At 38.3% G+C, this 22,586-nt stretch overlaps 1 protein-coding gene across 1 annotated transcript in view; it reads left to right on the forward strand.

Annotated features, from left to right (window-relative positions):
* CDH2 (cadherin 2) overlaps positions 1–22,586 on the forward strand; it is a 116,143-nt gene that overhangs the window by 79,261 nt on the left and 14,296 nt on the right. Inside the window, exons 6-15 of the mRNA XM_029959381.1 lie at positions 865–1,020; positions 2,724–2,868; positions 3,925–4,097; positions 9,296–9,433; positions 9,793–9,978; positions 12,006–12,262; positions 13,613–13,755; positions 14,961–15,194; positions 15,523–15,756; positions 16,982–17,121. Of these exons, the coding sequence (XP_029815241.1) occupies positions 865–1,020; positions 2,724–2,868; positions 3,925–4,097; positions 9,296–9,433; positions 9,793–9,978; positions 12,006–12,262; positions 13,613–13,755; positions 14,961–15,194; positions 15,523–15,756; positions 16,982–17,121 (1,806 nt within the window). The remainder of the gene's footprint in view (positions 1–864; positions 1,021–2,723; positions 2,869–3,924; positions 4,098–9,295; positions 9,434–9,792; positions 9,979–12,005; positions 12,263–13,612; positions 13,756–14,960; positions 15,195–15,522; positions 15,757–16,981; positions 17,122–22,586) is intronic.

Genomic DNA, 22,586 nt, shown 5'->3' on the forward strand with positions numbered 1-22,586 from the left:
AGTGGTGTGATGACTTCCTCAAGTGAATAAGTGGTGTCTCTGTTGGTTCAGGAGTCCTCCAGTCTCCTGCACTGGAGTTCTCTGCCTGGGGAAGGGTGTGGGCGTGAGCAGGAGTTGAATACACCAGGATAGGATCTGATGGGGTGAGAACAGCAGCTGTTCCACAGGACTTTACAACCCAGACATGGCCATTGCAAGGAGCCCAGCACCTCTCCCGGGCTGGCTTCCAATCCTAGTACTGGCTGGTCATGATGAATTCCTTGGAACTTGGCAGAGCATTAGCCCAAGTTGATAGGGTACAGTTTTGCTCTGTTCTGTCAATGTATATGCTGGTGATTCACCTGCTTCTCACAGATGTGCTGCCCTTCAATTTTTTCCTTAAAAGATGAAACAAAAGTTCAGTCTTTAAACAAAAATGGTGAGCTTCTAAAGAGCTTTTGCCAGTAGTGGAAGACAGTCTGTAGCTTTGGTCTGCAAAGATACAGGAAGAGGGGAAAAAACAAAACAGACTTTTTATTTCATATATAATTTTATGATAGTATATGTTTTCTGTAAGATCTAAATAATGCTACTTAAGGTAAGAATACTTACTTGTTTTGGTTTAATACAATTCATTCTTTTATGAGAAATAGACAAGGATATTTTCAAGTTTCTAAAAATTGATTGACCAGCTTTCTAACAAAGGGTGCTTTTGAAAACTTCAAGCTTTATACCAACTCTTATACCATTTCCAGAATAATTATTTTTACAAGTTTAGCTTAAAAAATGAGGAGAAAAAACCCCAGAGCTGCTGCTTGCCTCAGCAGCCATCCCATCCAGCGGTTGTTTGTAGCTAATGTAAACTTTATCTTTTTTGACGTGTAGATTAGGTCCGATCGTGATAAAAGCCTTTCGCTACGGTACAGTGTGACGGGCCCGGGCGCTGACCAACCTCCAACAGGCATCTTCATCATCAACCCCATCTCAGGACAGCTGTCTGTGACAAAGCCTTTAGACCGGGAACAGATTGCTTCTTTTCATGTAAGAGTTTAATTTACCATAAATCAGATTATCAAATTGAAGATGAACATCTGCTTCAAACATGACTTGAGCAGCCAGCATTTAGTTTTCTATGAGATATGATTCGAAGAGTTTGTAGCAGATTTGTATTTACTGAAGTTAATAAGGCTAACTCTTACTATATTTAAGCAACTTAAATGCATTAACATATGTAAACAGTTATTAAGTGTATTTAGATAAAGTAATTTTAAAAGACTGAACTATGGATACTGTAGCTTATATGTCAAATACAGGCCATTGATCACAGTCTCCACTGAATTGTATACTTCTCAGAAGTTTATTTTTAATTCAACAACTCAAATTAGGATGTGACTGCTATAAGAATTGCAGCAGCTGTGATTTGAGAAATGGATAGGAAGAATAACGTACCAATTTTCATTTTAGGGGCAAATCTAAGCATTTTAATGGAATTGTAAATTAGGTCTGTCAGCTTATGAAAATGATATTCTTTGCGCTAAAGAAATTGACACAGTAGACCACAGATTCCAGTATTAGAGGAAAAGGAAGGTTTCAAGGAAAGGGATCAGGCTGTGACCCAAAGTTGTCTGTTCTTTTGAGAAACCATGCTGAAATCACTACAGAAGTTGTGCAGCTCCTAGAGAGAGTTTTCCAGCATGTTGTGGATTAAAACGGTCCTTGCCTTGTGTTCCGGGAAGCCCTTTGAGTGCTGCTCCCAAACAGAGGACACAGCAGGAGATGACAGGGGGAGGAGGGGAGAGGGGGAAAGGCTCTCTCAACAACAGCTCTGGCATCAGTAAGATTTTTACTGAGCATTTGACATTGGTGATTCAAGATTTACTGGCTTGGGAATTTACATTTATATAAGTCATTTACAGAGTGGTGAGTTAATAATGCTGTCTTGCTCCTTTCTAGTAGGTTTGTAGCCATAAGATATGTGTGTGCATGTATATGTGTGTAATGGGCATCAGCAGGACTGCTATATAGGAGAAAGTTGCTCTTTTTCCTATCAGTTGCCACACTCTGGCCTAAATACATAGGTTTACATTTTCAGAAAGTACTGTATTCCTTTTTTTTTTTTTTGCTCGTGAATTTAGGATGTCAAAGTTAGTTATTCAGCTCTTTCTGAGAATCAGGGCATTAAATTTAAGTATGTCAGTAACTTTTAAACTCAGTCCATAATTTAGCTTCAGCTTAATTTTAGAGTAGAATTTCAGTGAGTTTACTGACAGTGATTTATCACAACCCTACCTTGGTGTTTTAGATAACACAAATTTATTGTCTATGTTTTTTCTGTGCATTCATGTCTATCCAATATATGTAATATCAGTAAAGAATTTTTGAAAGTGTTCCTTCCCTATCAGTTGTAAGATGTTTCCTGTTTAATATAAATCTGCATATTTTTTAGAGTCTGTATTCTAATGGTCATTATTAAAAACAGAATTATATGTGGCAGTAGCCACTGGTAGTAATCATAATTACATGATCTAAGATAATTTTCAGCAAATTAAAGAAGTCTGCAACTTAAGATACTTTAGAAGTCTGAAAAGCAGTTCCATTAGCAAGTTGAGAACTTAAAAGTTCGATATGAGGGAACAGTGACGGATAAAAAAATACACTGAGCTAAAAATGTCTGGCCTGAAATTTCCTGTCACCATTATTATATCTATTTGTGCAAATTCTAATACTTTTAATGATTTTTACAGCTGAGAGCACACGCAGTGGATGTAAATGGAAACCAGGTGGAAAATCCTATTGACATTGTTATTAATGTCATTGACATGAATGACAATAGACCTGAATTCTTACACCAGGTTTGGAATGGGACAGTCCCTGAAGGATCCAAGCCAGGTAATACATGGGCTTTTGAGAGATGGGGGTATCATTTTGTAGTATCATATTTACAGTATCATTTTGAAGGTGATGAAGGTAGTGCCTTCAGACCTTGTAATACTTTCAAAGGTGTCTTAGTGTGAGGAACAAAATCTCAGATACTATCTTCTTATTTCACCCTTTTAAAATTCACTTTTTAGCATGCTAAGATTCATTTCCAAAAGACGAAATTGCTGTATACTTAACCTAAAGCAGGAAAGGCTTTAAGATTATAAGTTTTGGGTCGTGGTTTTGAAAATCCTATTTATAATGTCAGAATTCTTACATTTATTGTTATGATAGACGTTGACGTTCATTTAGTTGACAGGTCAGGGTATAAGAGACTTCGGAAATGTCACCAAATCCAGTTCTAGTTCTGATTCTCAGAGGCTTTTGAAATACTGGGATTTGAAATCAATGTCATTTGAATTCTCAAGAAAACCTAAGTGTTGTTCAGATCTCATTAAAATTCTAATCAGCTCAGACTAAAGTTTGCAGTATGGCTGAAGCCACTTCCTTAATTTGTCAGTACTGCAAAATGAATTTTTTAGAAAGGTTAGTACAAGAAATGGGTTTTCTCACTTCACAGTGTTGACTTGGCGTTTGAGATACATCTCAAAGACCTTTGAAAGAGTATTGTTTATATTGATTTTCAGTCACTATCAGTACGTGCACCAATTCTGAACGTTAAGTATATTTCCTTTGGCCCAGTTAATCACATTTGTATCTAAACATGGGATGCGTTGTTGTTACAGAAATGTTATTTGTGGCAGAATTGTAGGATTTCATTGTTTATGGAGCTTCTTCACTTATAAGCAAATCTGATATTTTATAAACAGAGTATTTTTATCTCCTCTTATGTATTTTAATTACTCTGTTGGTGAGTCTTGAGTTTAGTTAGTTTGTTTTAAGTAAGGAAGGAATGTGTAGAGTTTACCAAAAGAAATACATGCTTTGACCATTGCTTGTAAAGTGATCTTGTGTAATCTGAGTGTAAACTGTTTATATAACATCAATTATTTATCCTGCTGCTAGGAACCTACGTGATGACTGTTACTGCCATCGATGCTGATGATCCCAATACACAGAATGGGATGCTGAGATACAGAATCTTGTCACAGGCTCCGAGCAGCCCTTCTCCAAACATGTTTACAATCAACAACGAAACCGGTGATATTATCACTGTAGCAGCTGGGCTTGACAGAGAGGTATGGCAGGTCTTATTCCCATAGGCTGGGTTTCACTTAATTAATCACTTAATTCGTTAATTGGCTTAATTAATCACTTAAAGATGCACATCTTGGGGGCGCAGGTGGATGAGAGGCTGGACATGAGCTGACAATATACACTTGCAGGTAATCATATCCAGGGCTGCATCAAAAGAAGCATACCCAACAGGTTGAGGAAGGTGATTCTCCCTTCTATTCTGCTCTTGTGAGACCCCTCCTGGAGTGCTGCATCCAGCTCTGGGGGCCTCAGTACGGGAAAGACATGGACCTGCTGGAGCAACTCCAGAGGAGGGATGTGAATATGATAGGAGGGCTGGAGCACCTCTCTTATGAAGACAAGGGGAGAGACCTGGGGTTGTTCAGCACGGAGAAGAGAAGGCTCCTGGGAGACCTTATAGCAGCCTTCCAGTACCTAAATGAGGCCTACAGGAGAGCTGGAGAGGGACTTTTTAGAAGGGCATGTGATGGTAGAACGAGGGGGAATGGCTTTAAACTGAAAGCAGGTGTGTTTAAATTAGGTAAAAGGAAGAAAGTCTTTACTGTGAGGATGGTAAGGCACTGGAACAGGTTGACCAGAGAACTTGTGGATGCCCCATCCCTGGAATTATTAAAGGCCAGGTTGGATGGGGTTCTGAGCAATGGTATAGTTGTCCCTGCCAATGGCAGGGGGGTTGGAACTAGATGATTCGTAAGGTTGCTTCCAACCCAGACCATTTTATGATTCTGTGAAATATTTCTCCCCCTTCCCAGTCTGAACTTCCTCTCTTTCTTCACCTTGTTGACACTAGTCACTATCCTAGGCCCAGAGTACAAAAACCCAGGGGAGAGAAAATTATGTTAGAGGGGAAAATTGGACTTACACATTCTTTTTCGTGTAGTCACCCTTGGTTCAGTGGGGTCATGGAAAGGATCTTGTGCCATAAGCCTGTTTGCTTTTAAGGAACAGATACACACTGAAGCAGAGCAATGCAATTAAGGAGCTCAGGCCTTGGTGCTAAAGTGGGAGTAGCTTCAGACCTTTCCTCTTGATGAGCTCTGTGGGCAAAGAGGAGATGGAAAATGAATTTGGCTATATGGTTTATTTTTTTTGGAAGCTTCAGGAAAGCTTTTGTGCTCCTCTGTCCTCTTCCTTTCTCTTCACAGAGAGCTAGTAAATATTTTAAATCTTCTGAATTCTGTGTTGCTACATTTGCAGTAATTCCCTGATCTGAATTTTGCTTATTGAAACATACCAGGAAAAATGTTACTGAATTTAAAATTTGAAAAGCACACTTCTAAATAAAAAAACAGTCAGCACTGGAAACTGCATAGATATGAACTTGTCTCAAGGACTGTACACACATTCGAAAACTTCGGGGGGAAAAGAAAAATTAAAAGAATCCGTCAGTAATTCACTGCTACATGCCAAGGAAGTCCCATTCTGTCTAGACATTTCTTCACTGTGCTCACCACCAGAGAAGGGTGCCAGATCCTCTGCTCTAATTCGCCCATCTGTGAGGTTGGGAATAAAAATATTTCCCTCTCAACTCCAGATCTGTCACATGGACTAACTGTTCTTTTGAACCACTTGAAAACTTCAGAGGAGATAAGCATTATTTTATAAACAAGCTATAAAATCCAAACAAGTCTCTTTTGAACACATCTTGTTTCAACTTCTGTTTTACTAACCTCATTTGAGCTCATTAAATCTGAAAGTTTTTTTAAACTGGATTTGCTGTTCATTTTTTAGCTGTTTGTTTATAGTTATTTGAAATAACTATATATTAGAATAAAAATGCTTTCTGATATTCTGGGTTGGCTATTAATATTCTGATGCATTTCAGTTTGAAAGGGGTAATCAGTAGATTTGAAAAGCTAAACAGGCTGTTAGATATTGCAATTAATTTTTTGAGGTTTTATTAACATTCATGCTATTTAACTTGGTTTTGAAGAGAAGGGATTTGAGGAAGGGAAAACCCTGAACTTTACAGTGTTGTCTTATTAAATTAAAAAAATGATGGGCAGCTTTGCCCTTGTTTTTAAAATCCCCTGGTCATCTTTGACAGGTGAACTTTCAGAAGGACACAGCGATAATTCTTGAGTTTTATCACTTAGTGACTAGCTGTACTGGAGGGATTTAACTTGGAAGAAATCAGCTGCCTGTGGAGCTTAGACCCTCACATTAACAGTTGGAGAAGCCTTGTCACTTGCCATTGGTTTTCCTGATGGATCACTCCGCTGATACCCAAATTAGTATATATAAACATTTCTCAATCATGTTGAATAGTAATGATTAATGTTAAATCATTCAAATATTAAATTAGACTAATATGAGATAAAATGGGTTTCCTTCCCAAGCCATTGCTTTGCTTCCTCCATTTCCTGAGTCATTTTGTGGAAGTCAATTAAATTAAAATGACTGGGAGTCTAGAAAGCCACATCTGAATTGAGCAGATTGCTGACAGTGGGCCAGGGAGTGTCCTGTTGTCCACGAATCCCAGCTGATCTGCCCGCTTCTGCCATTCCGCCCTTTTCTCCTAAGTCTTATCTCTCTTTGTAAAGCTCTAATTAAGGTCATAAAATACTAGACACAATTTTAAATTCTTAAATAATGTGACACATTATTTATGGGACCGTAAGTGTTGTAGGTATTAAAAAAATAAGAGTGGTTCCTCTGATAGCATTTCTCATCTGCTAGTATTTTAGATTAACATTCAAAATGCATTAGCTGTGCTAACATGCACAGGAGGAGAGTAGCTTAGGTAAGGGAACTCAGCTTAAGGCAGAAGAAATGTTTCACTTGTTATCTCAAAAGGTACTGTTTTATGAGATCCAACTATTCTTATTTCTTCCGCTGTTTCTGTGGAATTCACTTCAGCGTTAAAACATCTGCCTTACTGCTGGAGGTGCTGAAGAAGTCAGGGAGGGTACTCAAATTTACACACTGACATTCCTGCCTCACGTGAGGTTAATTCAGTGAAGTGCTCTTTTATTTGGCCTGTGTCGAAGTGGAAAGATGTGAACTGATGAGGTCTGTGTTCTTTCTTGAAGCTGCCAGTTCATTTTTGGATGTGTTGCTGCTAAGTAAGTGTCTGTGCAGACTGCTGACACATGCTCCCCAGCTTATTCCTGGCTGCTTCTCAACCCACAGTAAAAAGAGGAGACCCACCTCCCCCAGTTTCCCCATGCTTGCAAAGTTGTGTGCGTGTTGATTTCTGAAATTTCATTCTCAGCAGTTGATTTTCTTTATGGGAGTGCTGGGAAGAAGGGAAAAAAACAACCAAGCAACCAAAATCACATATGTGCTGTCTTTTGGGCCACTTTGTGGGGAAAGTTTATAGTACGCTGCTTCTGTTGGAATTATGTAAGAAGACTGTAGGGAAGTGGAGTCTCCGTGTAATAATAGTAGGGTTTCCATAATGAAATTTGCTTCTTGGGATCAATGTGTTAAGACCCAGATGAATCAGAAGCACCTGCTGTTTCAATAACGTGGAATCATATGGCAGTGAGATTTGCTTCAATACTGGTTTAGATTTTATTGCTTCACCATAAGTAAAATATGTTTCTTTTCCTGGATGAAAGTAGTAAAAGTATTTTTTTGATTCCCTCATGACTGCTTCTCTTGTTGGTGTCATGAAGGAGACCTTTAGGATGTTTATTTAAGCCTTTTGAAGGTCAGTTTGCAAGTATATTTTGCAAACCAGAATTCATATACATATTTATGCGTTATTAAACATATATACTGCATTTCTGTATACATGATGCTAGTCTTGCTTTTTTAAAGAACCGTGGGGTACATATATAGCAATACACATTGGGGGTGTCGTGTAAAGGTTTATTCGTGAAAGAGGGCATGAGCAAAAATTATCTTCAGTGGGAGATAAAGATTCATACAGCTTATTTTAAAACTAACTTTCTGTTCAGTGACTCATATTTGCTGCTTGGAAGTGTGCGTAACCATTAAATCTCTCACGTCTGTCATACTGTCTGGCCAAAAAGAAAGTTAGATATTATCAGTGGTATTGCCCTTGCTTATTTTTTTGTATCAGTACCTGTAGTTTCTTTTTGTAAATGTGTGATTCTTGAGCTGTCCTGCAAAGGGCAGTCATATACCCAACTCTTTAGACAGTGGGAGAAAATAAAGTACCAAATTGGAAAAAAAAATGCTTTTCTTGAAGTATTTTTATTTTACCTGAAGGTTTTTTCCAGTGTTAGTGAACCATTCACGAAAGTGATATTTCAAAGTAATAGCAGCTCCTTATGTTGGTGTGTTTTCTTTTGGGAAAAACTGAATGATAACACTTCTCTCAAAGGGAGGAAGATGAACTGGTAAATGAAGGAGCATGGACAATAATTGCATGCAGTGAGTTAAAATAAACTTTTCAGCAACTCTACACAGAAAACATCTTTCTGATTTATTTTTTTTTTTTTAATAAAACCTTGTCCATGTTGCTTTAAACATCTACCCAGTCTGAGGTCAGGTCTCTGCCAGGCATTTCTGGTGCTTGAGGGACCCTGGCCCTGCTCCAGCTGTGAGCAGGGAGCGAGTGCCTGGCTTGAGGACCGTTAGCGGTGGCGCACACAGGGGGAGAGAGGGGGGCCACTGCCACCATATTCGGCCAGGGTGTTTAACATTTATGGAAATAGCCTGTTTGGTGCTTCCCTCCCCCTTTTTCCCAGTGCCCTCTGTTAGCTTTGACATCTTTTGGTTTCCATAGAGATCTCAAGTAAGTTGCAGCAGTGGTTTTATACTTGGGCTTGGCTGAAACAAAACCTTGGCAGTTGTGGCCGTTTGGCCGAGAAACCTACCTTGGCTCAGTGCTCTCAAATGCTTTTGAGGACTTACACTGTTCTAGTATAAACTGCACTCTGGTTCTTTTTTCACCATTTGAAAAGCGTTGTTAAACCTGTGATCATAGTATTAACTGTATAAAATGGTTTGATTTTTGAGAGTAGGAAGCAGTCAGCCTGTCCTTTTCTTGGCGATATGTGAAAAAAGTCAAAGAGTAGTTCAGTATACCTAGATGCAACCTGTATTCCTGTGGCACAAACTTTGTTCCTGTTGTTTTGGGTGATGTTAACTGGAATAAACAGTATGATAGGTTCTATTGCTTAACAAAGTACAATTTTGGGAACACCTGCTGTTCTATGGTAATGTTAGTTTTGTCTAAAACTTATGTTGTCATCTTGTGTTTTAGAAAGTACAACAATATACATTAATAATTCAAGCTACGGACATGGAAGGAAACCCAACATATGGTCTTTCAAACACAGCAACTGCTGTCATCGCTGTGACAGATGTCAATGACAATCCTCCAGAGTTCACTGCCATGACTGTAAGTACAGGATGGGAGTTACTGAAGGATGCATATATTTATAGCCATTCTCCACTTTTCTCATTATATTCACAGACAGTAAATATTTATTGCTTATTAAATACTACGCTGGCAGGCAGAATTGAAATATGTGCAGAGTATATATCACTTAGATACAGTATTCTGCTTTGGTCAAAAGGCAAAAGCTGGCAAGGGAATCAAGCCATCGGTTCTCTGGGTGGCCTCAGGTAAACTTCGTTAGGTAAATTGTCAGAGCTCCAGTGAAGAGAGATGCGCTCCCCCACTTTGATGAATATTCAGTATGAGAAGCTTTCTCATGCTTCTCCAGACAAGGTAAAATGTTTTCTTATCTTTTACAGTTCTATGGGGAAGTGCCAGAAAACAGGGTAGATGTGATCGTAGCAAATCTGACGGTAACAGATAAAGATCAGCCCCACACTCCTGCGTGGAATGCAATGTACCGAATGACTGGAGGAGACCCGACAGGCCGGTTCACCATCCTCACTGATCCCAACAGCAACGATGGGCTGGTGACTGTTGTAAAGGTAAGAGATGCTCATGTTTCAGAGAATTAAGCAGAGATGGAATAAGTGGGAGAACATTGAAGGGGGGAAATGTGAATTCCTGAGGCCAGCATGAATCTGGAAAGAAAATGGATTGGCACTGTCTGTCTTGTGGAACTTTGCAATCTGTTTCTTTGAGTGTTACCTTGCTTACACTGTCTGTAATATTCCAGCTTATCAGTTTTAAAAATCAGGCTAGGTTATTGAAAATGATGGATTTTGGAGCTTTATTTGCAAGAAGTTAGAAATTAGTCTGTGAAAAAGCATTTGCTTAGCATTTTTTGCTAGTCTAAAGGAACAGTGTCCTACCTCGTGGCCTCCGTTAGTAGTCATGCTTTTTGTCTGCACATTTTATGTCAAGATGTTCCCATTAAGGGACAGATATAGGCAGTCAAAGCACAGTCAGGGAGGAAAAAGTGATGGGTGGGAGGCTACTTCTACAAGAGACATCTAAAGAGTGGCTATTTTTAAAACCTCATTTAAATACCTTTTATGGAATAACCTGTCTATCTTCGTTCCCTAGCCAACACAGCTCTGTGTTGAGGGGTGGCTTATTTCAAGTGATAATAACAATGTGGTTCTATAATTAAACTACCAAGCAGTAGCAACCTTTTCTCATGGCCTTCCAATAAGTGTCTCATCTCTGATTTGGCCTGCTCTGGTTTTGGCCGATGCATTATGAAGTCAAATGTGAGAGGCCAGTATTCCCATCTGGAAACTAAAACATTCTCTTCTCTTCTCTTCTCTTCTCTTCTCTTCTCTTCTCTTCTCTTCTCTTCTCTTCTCTTCTCTTCTCTTCTCTTCTCTTCTCTTCTCTTCTCTTCTCTTCTCTTCTCTTCTCTTCTCTTCTCTTCTCTTCTCTTCTCTTCTCTTCTCTTCTCTTCTCTTCTCTTCTCTTCTCTTCTCTTCTCTCTTCTCTTCATTCTTTTCCTCCTTGTTTTTTGTTTATTTTTAATATTCTTAGTATCTAGGTGACAGAAAGATACAGCTTTTGTACAACTATAATGGTAATTCACACTAGGGTTTTTTTAAGAACTCTCTCTGTTTTATAACTGCTCTTCCCCAGAGGTATTAATTGTTATAGTGCAGTCTTTCGTCAAGAATTATGTGAGTGTCTGTGCTTTTTAGCACTCCTTTAAGCACATAGACATGGGAAGAGTTGGAAGCCTGCCTACAGATTTTATTGGCATTGCAGTGAGTTGATCTGTCAACCTGTAATGAAGATTGGATTGTCTCTTGTCACTGACTTCATACTGTCACATGCCAACTGTCCCTGTAAGGTACAGGGTTTCTTCCAGTCTAGAATCTTTGTGAGTAGCACAGTGCACAGTACTAAGGTGAATCAGGTCTCCAAGAATGCCTCACTCCTGTGCAGCATGACAGAGGAACTCTAGCCTGAAATTGTTTTTACTCCTCCTTAAATTGGACTTCTGGCTCAATGAGGAAGTCTCAAAACTAAAGGTTGTCTGCACTGGCAATATGGGAGCCATATGTATACCAGAAGTAGGGGTAGCTGGAATTACCAAGAGTCTTTCCAGTGAATCGTTAAGGTCATGAGAATATCAGATCTGTGGGGCTAGGTGTGGTCATGAAGTCGTTTGAAGGAAACTTTCATCCTCCTAACAGAAAGAGGCAGCTTTCTCTCCCCAGGAGAGCTCTTCAGGAGCCACATGTGAATGCCTGGCACAAAGCTGGGGATTTTTACATCATTTTGTAATTAAACTATTTGTTCCCTCATTTACCTGTAATGGCAGTACCAGAATAAGTTAAATCCAAGAATGACAAGGTTTCTAGCTGTTCTGACTTGAAAACTGCTGCTAAGCAAAACCCAAGCCCATGGTCTCCTGTTGAGGTGATGCATTTATTCTGCTCTCTTTAGACCCTGTGCTCATATTTTTGAGAAAAGCAGTACAAGTAACGTTTAAAAATGTGCATGAAATCAAAAATGTTGTTGTGTGTCCATTGCTACTGTTAGTAAACAATAACGCTTCTCTCTTTGCTCTTCCCAGCCAATTGACTTCGAGACCAACAGGTTGTTTGTACTTACTGTAGCTGCGGAAAATCAAGTGCCTTTGGCTAAGGGGATTCAGCATCCTCCTCAGTCAACAGCAACTGTGTCCATTACGGTTATTGATGTGAATGAGAGCCCCTATTTTGTTCCAAACCCTAAGCTTGTGCGTCAAGAAGAAGGGCTACTTGCTGGTAGCATGTTGACAACTTTCACTGCTCAGGACCCAGATCGTTACATGCAGCAAACATCTCTAAGGTCTGTATAAATATTTTGCAGTTATTTAACAACTGAAATGCAATATCTGTGTTCTGGGATGGGTGGAGAGCAAAAAAGATGACGTGAAATGACTGCATTTACCGTGGCATGTAGTTGTGCCAATACATCCTGTGGCTTTTGTGCAACTCTCTCTAGAGGGATTTTTGCCTGTAGAGAAGGTGGCCTGACCAGCATTCATAGATGTGTAAGCTGGGTCACGTTCTCATCCTAAGCCCCATTTCATCAAGGTAGAATGCAGTTGTGCATCTGTGTTGATGTTACACCCCAACATATTCAGTCAGAGCAGACACATGCTTGTGTGAACTAAGATAATTTGTAATTTAAATTCATCAGTAATTTCAGCATGGCAGCAAAACCACATCAGATTGTTGATCAAATCTGAAGGGTTTTCTTTAGATTTATTCTCCATCAGCGCAAAGTGCTGCTGTTGTCTATCTTTTTCTACTGATAACTATGATCATAATTTGAATAAAACTTTGCTAAATGGGACAAGAGAAGAAGACATGGAAATCTTAAAGCATGCTTTTTCATACCTTGTATAAAACATGGTCATTAACTGCGAAGCTGTGGCAGTGACTTGCCTTGGGTCAGAACTCAGCTTATCCAATATTTTTTTTAGCTCATGTAGAAGAGATTCCAGAACTTACTTTCTGTCTTTCCTTTCAAAATCAAGATTATTAGAATTTTACTTTCTCTTCATTGTGATATTTTGCTCATTTCTGGACGTAACTGTTACAGACATGACATCATGAGGACTTAGTGTCAGATACTAAGATAGCTTGCACTTGATTAATGTCAAAGGGCAAATTTATCAGATAGAAGGGGAGGGTTTTGAAAGACATTCCTCTTTCAAATTAAGATGAGAAGCATGCAGTAAAACTCTGAAAATTAAGTGATATTGGAAGTACTAGAACAGCATGAGTTAGTGTGACTATAACACTCTTTATCCATTTTTACCTCGCTCCGGCTCTTCGCGCTGGATGAAAGTTAGTATGAACAGCTCTGTAGGTATAGGAAAACCAAGAAGGATCCTTAATGAATATTTTAACTGAGTCTGGGTATTAATGTTATGTAGTTTTTGGTAATTTTAGATCCTCCTGTTACATGATAATTTACATGGCAAGGGGCTTCAAGAATCTAAATGCAGGACTGATTTTAATATGTATTTTCAAGAATTTTAGTCATATGACTTGATAAATGGAAATTTGTGAAATACTGTCTCCAAATTCCAAAAATGTGTTCAGAATGCAAATTAAAATACTAATGCTGTCTTTGTTGTCAATATTTATGTCAGCAAATAAATAACACAATTTATGATTAAATACACAGGTACTCAAAAGTTTCAGATCCTGCAAACTGGCTGAAAATTGACCCTGTTAATGGACAAATAACTACTACAGCTGTTTTGGACAGAGAGTCGATATATGTGCAAAACAATATGTATAATGCAACGTTTCTTGCTTCCGATAATGGTATTTATCAATATTGTATGGGTTTTTTCCAAAAGCTTTCTTTTGTGTGCTTGAATGCCTTTCAATTTTACTGGGGCAGAAAAAAGCATATACTTAGAATACATCCAGGTGGAAGTCTCTATTCTATCAGACTTTGTATATTTCCCAGCTACTTGGGAATGGTCTGAAAAATAATTCTCTGAGTTTGTAGAAAGGCACTGGCTTAGCTACTTTAGTTGAGTTTACAGAAAATTGAAAAAAACCTGCATGAGAGTGTGGTACATTGAGTGAATGCACAGCATGAGTGGATTTTGTGGGAGTAACATGTTGGTGGAGGGGTTTTATATTTTGCCACATTCAAGCTGCAGCAGTGCAGAGGGAAAAGTATCTTTTCATTGTCAGTTTGTTAATGACAGTTGACACTGCTGAGAAATGAGTCCTTTGTTTTCAGCTGGAATGCTGTACTGTTCGTAGCTGATACCAGAAATATGGACAGACGCAGTTAGGAACATTCTCACATTAGAGGGAGAACTGAAACACTGGGGCTATTTGCCTTGGAGAGGAGACAAATGGTAAAATTTTGTGAACTGGAAGCTAGATCAGCTGCTTCCATAGTTTGGCTCTGTTTTGGAGGAGAAACATAAATGGAACTGGAAGATTATAGGAGGTAGAATGAGAACCATTATTAATTATACTAAGAAATTCAGTGCCAAATCTTCACATAAATGTATGACTTCAGCAAGGTTTATGGAAGCATCACACATTTGTTATGGATAAGAAGGATGTTTAGAAGTAGCATCCTAAAAGTCAGTATTAGAAGGAATTTAAATAGCACACTTGTGGTAAAGGGTGATCATAAGTCTTCAAAGTTACAAAATAATTTATCCAGAGGACAAACTATCAGAATTTTGCACCTTCTTCTTTGAAGCCTTTGATGTAGACCATCTCTGGAGATTAACTGTCTGATCAATGAAGGGGTTGAGTCCCTGATGTGCAGATCTGCAGTTATTTGCTGCATTTTGCTGAGTAGAACCATTTCTCTGAGAACAGACTACATAAGAATTAGTATGTTATGAGGAGCAGTGACAGTGTTAGATTGGTTTTGTAGAGACAGAATCCCAAAACTTAGGTAAACATGTACATGGTAATTGAAAAGTGTCGGTATAGCTTTATTTAAGTAACTTTGCAAATGGAAACAGGTTTCATATTATTTTCTTTTCTTTAAGGAATACCCCCAATGAGCGGAACTGGCACACTTCAGATATACCTGCTGGACATCAACGATAATGCCCCCCAAGTGCATCCAAAAGAAGCCACCACTTGTGAAACACTACAGCCTAATGCTATTAACATCACTGCTGTAGACCCTGACATAGATCCAAATGCAGGCCCTTTTGCTTTTGAGCTGCCTGACACACCTGCTAGTATTAAGAGGAATTGGACCATTGTTCGAATTAGTGGTAATTAACATTATAGAAATCTTAATAATTTTTTAAAAAACTATGTCTTCCTGTATTTGACTTCAGTTTACTTTTTATTTCACAAGACACACTGATTTTGTTAATAAGAACAGGAAAGCATCTTAGTGTAAGTTCCCCAAAGAACAAGAAATTTTAAGAAAGAAAAGAGAGTAACAGACTTCTGAATTACTGTGAACATAAGTGTCACGTAGTGGTTTGAGCAAGAAGTTAAGGCAGAGCTCAAAGATGAGCCATTTTTGCCAATACGATTTTAAACCCATGTGACCAGTACATTACTTTTTAATAAGTGCCTTATTTTCACACACAGGTGATCACGCCCAGCTCTCCCTAAGAATCAGGTTCCTGGAGGCCGGTATCTATGATGTGCCCATAGTAATTACAGATTCTGGAAATCCACATGCATCTAGCACGTCCTTGCTGAAAGTGAAAGTTTGCCAGTGTGACTTAAACGGAGACTGCACTGACGTTGACCGTATTGTTGGGGCAGGGCTGGGCACTGGTGCCATCATTGCGATTCTGCTTTGTATCATCATCTTGCTCAGTGAGTAGATGCCTTTCTTAATCCTAACTCCTTTATTCTTGTTTTGCAAGTACAGTCTTATGTTTTAGTCTCAGGTAGCTTGACAAAGACAGGGGAGCTATTAAGGTCTCAGGTCCAGGAATTGTTGCTGCGTGGTTCGGTGTTTTGAACAAGTTTGAAAACTTTCTCGTAGTACAGAATTTGGAGTCTGTGAGACAGTGTAACTAGCACTTGCATGACAGTCAAACCCCACAGTGGATTTGTGAAAGAGATTTTCCATTTATACCCGTGGGCGTAATGTTACATCAGTGAAGTGACCAAGTTGAGGGTGCTGTTAGTCCCCAGACATCCAGTCTCTTTTGTGCTGCTTGGTATTGTGTGGATTTGATGGCACCCACAGTAAGTAACAGTGATTTTAAGGAATGCTCTGGTGTGACTACTGTTGTGGTTCAGTTTAATGAAAGTAGGCTGTTGGATGATTTTGGAATGTAATACATCACAGCCCTTCACATAAGGCCTGAGAGAAAGGCAGCTATGCAGGAACAAAGATGTGTATGTTTAAGTACTGCATAAAACTGTGCTAGTATTTTATTTTGTATCAAGTGCATTCAATAAGGGGAATGACTAAACATCATGACTAAGTGTCTGTCCTTTGTAGTAAATTATAGTTAAGTGATTTCCAATTGTGGTGGAACACAAGGAAGGGATTAGCCTGTTCATAGTATACTATGCACCAGTCTAGAACACAGAAAATTATGGAAAGGAGTAATTTTAAAAAAAATAATATTTGAGCCTGGCTAAGCCCAGGACTGTACACAGGCACACAGTATAATTGTTTTCTTGATACAAGATACTTTTAAAATGTTGGCTATTAAATTAACAGAGCCTTATTGAAGGAGAGATTCCTTTCTGAATCTAGTGGTTTATGAAGCGTAGTCTTTCTTAATTCTTTTCTTGACAAGTTTATTTTGCAGATCTGGAATGGATTTCTGACTTACAACCTTGAATATGTGATTGATTCCAAATCAAATTGCCTATGGAGGCCTGAGTTTAAACATCTCTTGCTTAAGCTGTCTCCTGTCAAATTTTTCATTTAAAAAACCCACACCTCATCCAGAACAGTCAAATCCAACTTCGTTGGCTTTTTTTTTTTTTATTTAAATCTTGGTGTTAAATTTGTACAATTGTTCATGACCTTGTTTCAAAATTAAGACATGGTTTTGTTTCTTCTATTTTTATATTACAGTTTTAGTTTTAATGTTTGTGGTATGGATGAAACGCCGTGATAAAGAGCGTCAGGCAAAGCAGCTCTTGATTGATCCCGAAGATGATGTGAGGGACAACATTCTGAAATATGATGAAGAAGGGGGTGGAGAAGAAGATCAGGTAAGGAATGATTAGTATTTTTTATATATAGATTTGCACTTCACTGTGCACTTTATCTATTTTGCTTCCATTGACACATTATGATAGGTAGCTAATTTTTACATTAAATACTGAAGGCAATAGGTGATGTTTTCAAAACATTAAATAAAACATTGCTTTCTTATGCTGGTTTTTTTGCAGTCCCAGATATACCAATTGCTTGCCGTTTGGATAGGATGTAAAACCAATATCTTGCCCTGTTACAGCCTTCAGACCAGATTCCAGCTAAGGCTGTTATATTTTAGTGAAAATTAAAGTCCTCTCTCATTTATGTCTAAACTTTTTTCACTTTTTGTGTGGGATCTTGTTGTACTGAATCACCAGCTCAGAGTGTCTAATAGCATCTGATCCAAATATGACCCTTACTTGGTGGTAGGTGAATGCCTTTCTAGATACACAGTAATGTTGGCTATTGACAGATTGGCCACCACTGGGATTTCAAGCTTGGAAAGTATTTAGGTTTCAAGTAGCTGTCAGGGCACATCTGTGTTTATTCAAATACCTTTCCAAGCAGGTGCCATATGCATTTACTCTCATGTCACCTCTAGTTGAACCACTGCTGATATGTCAGAGGACTAGGACTGATGTGTATATGCTAAGAATAGCTTCTTTTTTCCTTCTCTCTCAAAGTTAGTGGATTTCCAAGCAGTGCGATTTCCTTCCTTCAGAGGAATTTTTATTAAGTGCTTTATGAACATGACAAACAGTAGATTTACGCACATTATTAGTGGTAGAAGTAAGTCTAATAATTACAAAGAGAGCAGTGGATATAATAGAGTCTAAGAAATTTTCCATTTAGAAGGCTTGAAAAATTAAGTGTAATTCTGCCACACATCCCCAGTCTCAGTCATCTGGCACTTGAGTTGTCTGAAAAGTCTCTCCCTTCACTGGCACAGACTTTTATAGTTTCCTTCTGCTCATCTGTTTGTTTGTCTGAAATTTGTGTTCCCCTTAGTAATTTCCATGCTTCCTGCATTTCCCCAAGTACTGTTCCTACTTCCTGGCTTTTCTGCATAATGTTCTTTTTAAGCAGTTTGCAGAGGAAACCTCAGTTTATGCACTTTTGGAAAATTGCTTATGTTGTTAAATAAAGTGAAAACAACCCTTTGAGTCTATGCATATATGCCAGTTGTTTGTACATAGATAGTTTGAGTACAAGAACTGCATCCTGTTTGTGCATCTGCTATTGTACAAAAGAATTACAAGTTTTTTATAAAAATTAAGGCTTCTCAGTGCTGTGAGAACTAATGTTTCAGTTCACATATCCTCAGCTCTTGTTCACCCATAATTCTCTGCAGGATCTGTTCAGCAGTTGTCATGGAGTTTTGATTTTTAATTATTGTCCACACAACGCTCAGGACAGAGTAAGGTTCTCTTAGTATATTCCATTGGGAAGTCATAGGTGATGCTACAGTAGTGTTGGGAGGGACTGTGGTGCAGATCAGAAACTTTAATCATTGTAACAGTTTACAATGACAGTTAAATAGAAATGGCTCTGAAGTCTCTCCTCTGACCTTCTTGTACTGTGCACCTCTCCAATGGAAGTGCTGTCTTAGTGAGAGGTACTGTGGCAGGAGGTAACATTCCATGAATGCCATAGAGATTAGAGGGATGTAAACCATCCATAAACACAACCTTTCACCAGCAGTGAATGGGGGTACTGCAGGCAATGAAAGGATAAATTGCAAATGGGTGGAGTAGCAGTAAAATAGTAAGAAATGTGAAATTAGGATCATTTCTTCTTGCTGTGAGCATAGAAAGCATCTAGTCACAGAGACGTTTGAGGGCTTCACAAAAGATTCAATGATTTTTATCCACAAAACCTGTACTTACTTTCTTAAGACAAATTTTAAAGCCACTATTACAATTTAATTATCTTTGCTGCCAGACATGTTCAGGTACACTGAACCATTGAGCAGTAGACTGGTCTCTGAGGGTCTAAACCATCTTTACACACACTCCAAATGTAACAAACAAGTCAGGAAGAAGAAAATAAAAGCTCACAGAAAATATAACAAGCTTTTATAACCACTTACATAGCTGGAGTTTTAGACCACTGGTAGGGCAAAAAGGGGGGAGATTCTACCATAGCTTCAAAGCTAGGAATTTGTTCCTATCCAGAGTGGCTGAAAAGAGAGCACAAACTTTTCATGTAGGCACTTATTTTTCTGTCTACAGTGGATGATGTAAAAAAAGTTCTGTCTTGCTTTTCAGGGAGCTTTTTTTACTTTATTTTGATTTGGCATTTTGTAAAATCTAAATTCTGCCTGTGCTTAACTAGAGATAATGGTTCCTAGGTTTGTTTCTTCCTGGTCCCCTCCTGGCCCCCCTCACCTCCTTTGCCCAGGGGAAGGTGGGAGGATTATATTTCATTTGATTTTATTTGGGTTTGCAGACATTTTATATGAGATTTAAGAACTTGGAATGCAAAGCTTTTCAAATGTCCCAAGTTCTCTACAAGTAGTAATCTCATTTTGGCAAACTGTGGCTCAGCAAAATACTGCATAAGCAAAGCTGTGTGCAGAACATGGTGGGCAAAGGATGTTGGCTATAAAGATCTTTACATTTCTGTCAAAGTTAAGAAAAGCATTTAATTGTAAAAGTGAAAATGTTCTAAAAAAGCATGGGACTGACATCAAAAATGTATTTTCAGAATGAGGCCTCATAGGCTAAATCTGCCATTGTTCTACTAAAATCAAAAAAACTTATTTCATGGTCAATCTTCAATCCAGAAGTCATCAACAAATGACAGAGGAAAATACTCTGTATCAGTATTAACATTTTATGGTACATTGTCCTCAAAACCCTCAGGATTGATTAAATGAGCAGCTTCAGTAGAAGGCAGAACACAAGGTGACTCAAACACAGAGCCATCCTACCCAGGGTGTATTGCCTGCAGTGAAATAGAAGGGAATACTCAAAGCTTCCTGTAAATCTTAGTGAGAACAGTATTTTAAAAGCTTCAGATATTTTCATAATCATTACCATTACCTCTATTTATAGCTAGCAAATTACTTTTTAAAATCACATGCTTTTCTAGATGAATACTTGAAAATTTTCCCTGTGTGGCCTCATGTTTCCCAAATGTTTAGGTAACTTGAATATATGGCTGGTAGGGCTTGAAGATAAGTGATAGAACTTTTAGGACTCTCTGTATCCTGAACCAAATTACTTTTAAACTTGTGGCTTTTCTCTTAAAGTAATTGATTTATTTGAGAGGTTTTATTTATTTATTTTGAAGCTATGCAGTTGGGTTTCCTTAGCTGTCATGGCAGACCCAGAAACATCTAAAGCATGTTTAGCATGTTCCTTTCAAACTCTTTGTATGTTCTATCAGAGTAATGTCTCCCGTAAAAAATTTGATGTGTTCAAATTCCAGATAAATTTCTCTGAGTCATAGCAACTGCCAGCAACAAGGTGAAATTCCTGTTTGGTTTTGCTTGTGTATTTTTTTAATCCTGTGTTAGGAATTCCAAGGAATCATGATGTGAAATCTGTAATAAAAGGGCAATTTAGTCCATTGTGTAGGTCTTCTGTTAATCCCATCTGATGCCATCTTGACGTGCTTTGTTTGGTGTGACAGACTGAATTCATGTAAAGAAAATTTAGGATCTTGAATGATTCAGTCTTCCTCTAGCCCAGCATAGTGTACACAGGATCATGTGATATCCACAACATTTCAGAAAAATCCTTTTAATTCTCTAAGTCAAAAAAGCTTTTGATCTGTGGGTCATAACTGAAGTCAGCCTGCTCACCACTGAAGAGCATTGTCAACACTGGAAATGTTCTGGACTGCTTTCACCTAAACTTGTGTTCCTCAGAAAAGTAGGCTGAAAAACGGCCTCCAAAAGCTTTGCAGCTCTCCTGTTGTTCCAGGCAGAAACTCTTTCTTGGTTTTGTGAAAGATCACTGTGCTAGCAGAAGCTGGGAATAAAGGAGGAATGAGAGGATGCAGAGGTGTTCCAGATAGAAGGTCTTGAGTTCTTCTCAGGATTTTGTTTACTATTTTCTACTTTAAACAGTTTAGCTACCTGACTTATAGGGGAGTGGGCCATAAGAGACTTTGAGTCAGCATCATTCCACAGAAGTCAGTGGGACTGGTTTGCTGTGGGGGAGAAGTGTTGTTCATTTTGTGGTTAGTTTTGGGGTTTTTTTGTTAAACCTTGGTATTTTGTTTTCTTTTTTCTAAAATTATTCTTAAGCTCATTGGGGTGGGGGACAGTGTACTTCTTTATATTCTGAAGCAGATGTGCCTAGTTTAGGTTCAGATTAAGAAACTGGTAGTGACTGTCTTGATTATTAATGGATGCATAATCTACAGCTTGTAGTCGTTTAGCAAATGGGGCATTGTGAGGTACAAATGGTGAAAATTCTCCCCTGATACAATGTGCTGTGAACTTATAACACCATTCTCAGTTCCAAGTACCAAAATATGCTGTTGGCCAACCATTAAAGCACTTAGCACGTGTCTGCAGCATAGTTCACGCACATAGCACATCACAACCCATAAGCATCACTTATTCATTTTCATCGCATATCTCGGGTCATTATTTGTGTGACTTACATCGAGGCAGTGGGTGCTTGACTGGGGTATGTGCAGCATATGTCAGCCTGATAACTGTGATACATTTTTTTTTTCATTTAATTGCTTTTGTATACATCTCATTGCACAAGATGATTCTCTCCTCTCCCTTGAGCTCATTTCTATAATGTTTTTTGCATTTTAGTAGTACTCCCTCATGCAGGTGGTCCTGTTGAAACAAGTTGCCCGAGCAGGGGGGTGGTATGCTTTGAAAGTATTGCAGATGAGCTGTTTTGAACATGTATGTTAATCTAACCCTCAAATCTCTTCAGCACAAGAGTTCCCAATGCAATGATTTTACTTTATTCAAAATAGTTTTCTTTCTGAGGATTCTGCATGGTCCTTCCTGTATCACTTCTTTATTTGGCATTAGTCAATAGCTTGCTTTTTGTCATGTTTTATTACATTTTTATGTAAAGAAGAAAAATAGTAGCATTTATTTCAATGGTGTTAATAGCATTAAAAATAAAAGCACAATGATTTACTGTTATGTGTGCAGGATCTAAATTCTAAACAGAAATTGCATCTTTATAGAAAGGGTAGCTTTGTTCCAGCATTTGTGTGTCATAAATAAAAGCAAATTAAGTAATCCTTCCGAACTTGTGTGGATTTGGTTTTTTCCCCTATTGTCATAACTTTCTGTATGCCTACATTTTAAGATTATATTAGTCTTCTGTGCTTGATCTTGTTACAGCCTCTGCTGTATACACGATAATGGTTCTTACTTACTAGTTAAACTTTATAAATCCATGTGATTATATTTTGTTTTTCACCGCCCTCTCTGAGTGTTATTCAGATAATTTACTCTCACTTTCTAACCTTTATTTTACATTGCATTAAAGAT

The sequence above is a fragment of the Manacus vitellinus genome, unplaced genomic scaffold (genome assembly GCF_001715985.3).
Source record: "Manacus vitellinus isolate BGI_N305 unplaced genomic scaffold, ASM171598v3 scaffold_1_pilon, whole genome shotgun sequence".
Taxonomy (NCBI): domain Eukaryota; kingdom Metazoa; phylum Chordata; class Aves; order Passeriformes; family Pipridae; genus Manacus; species Manacus vitellinus.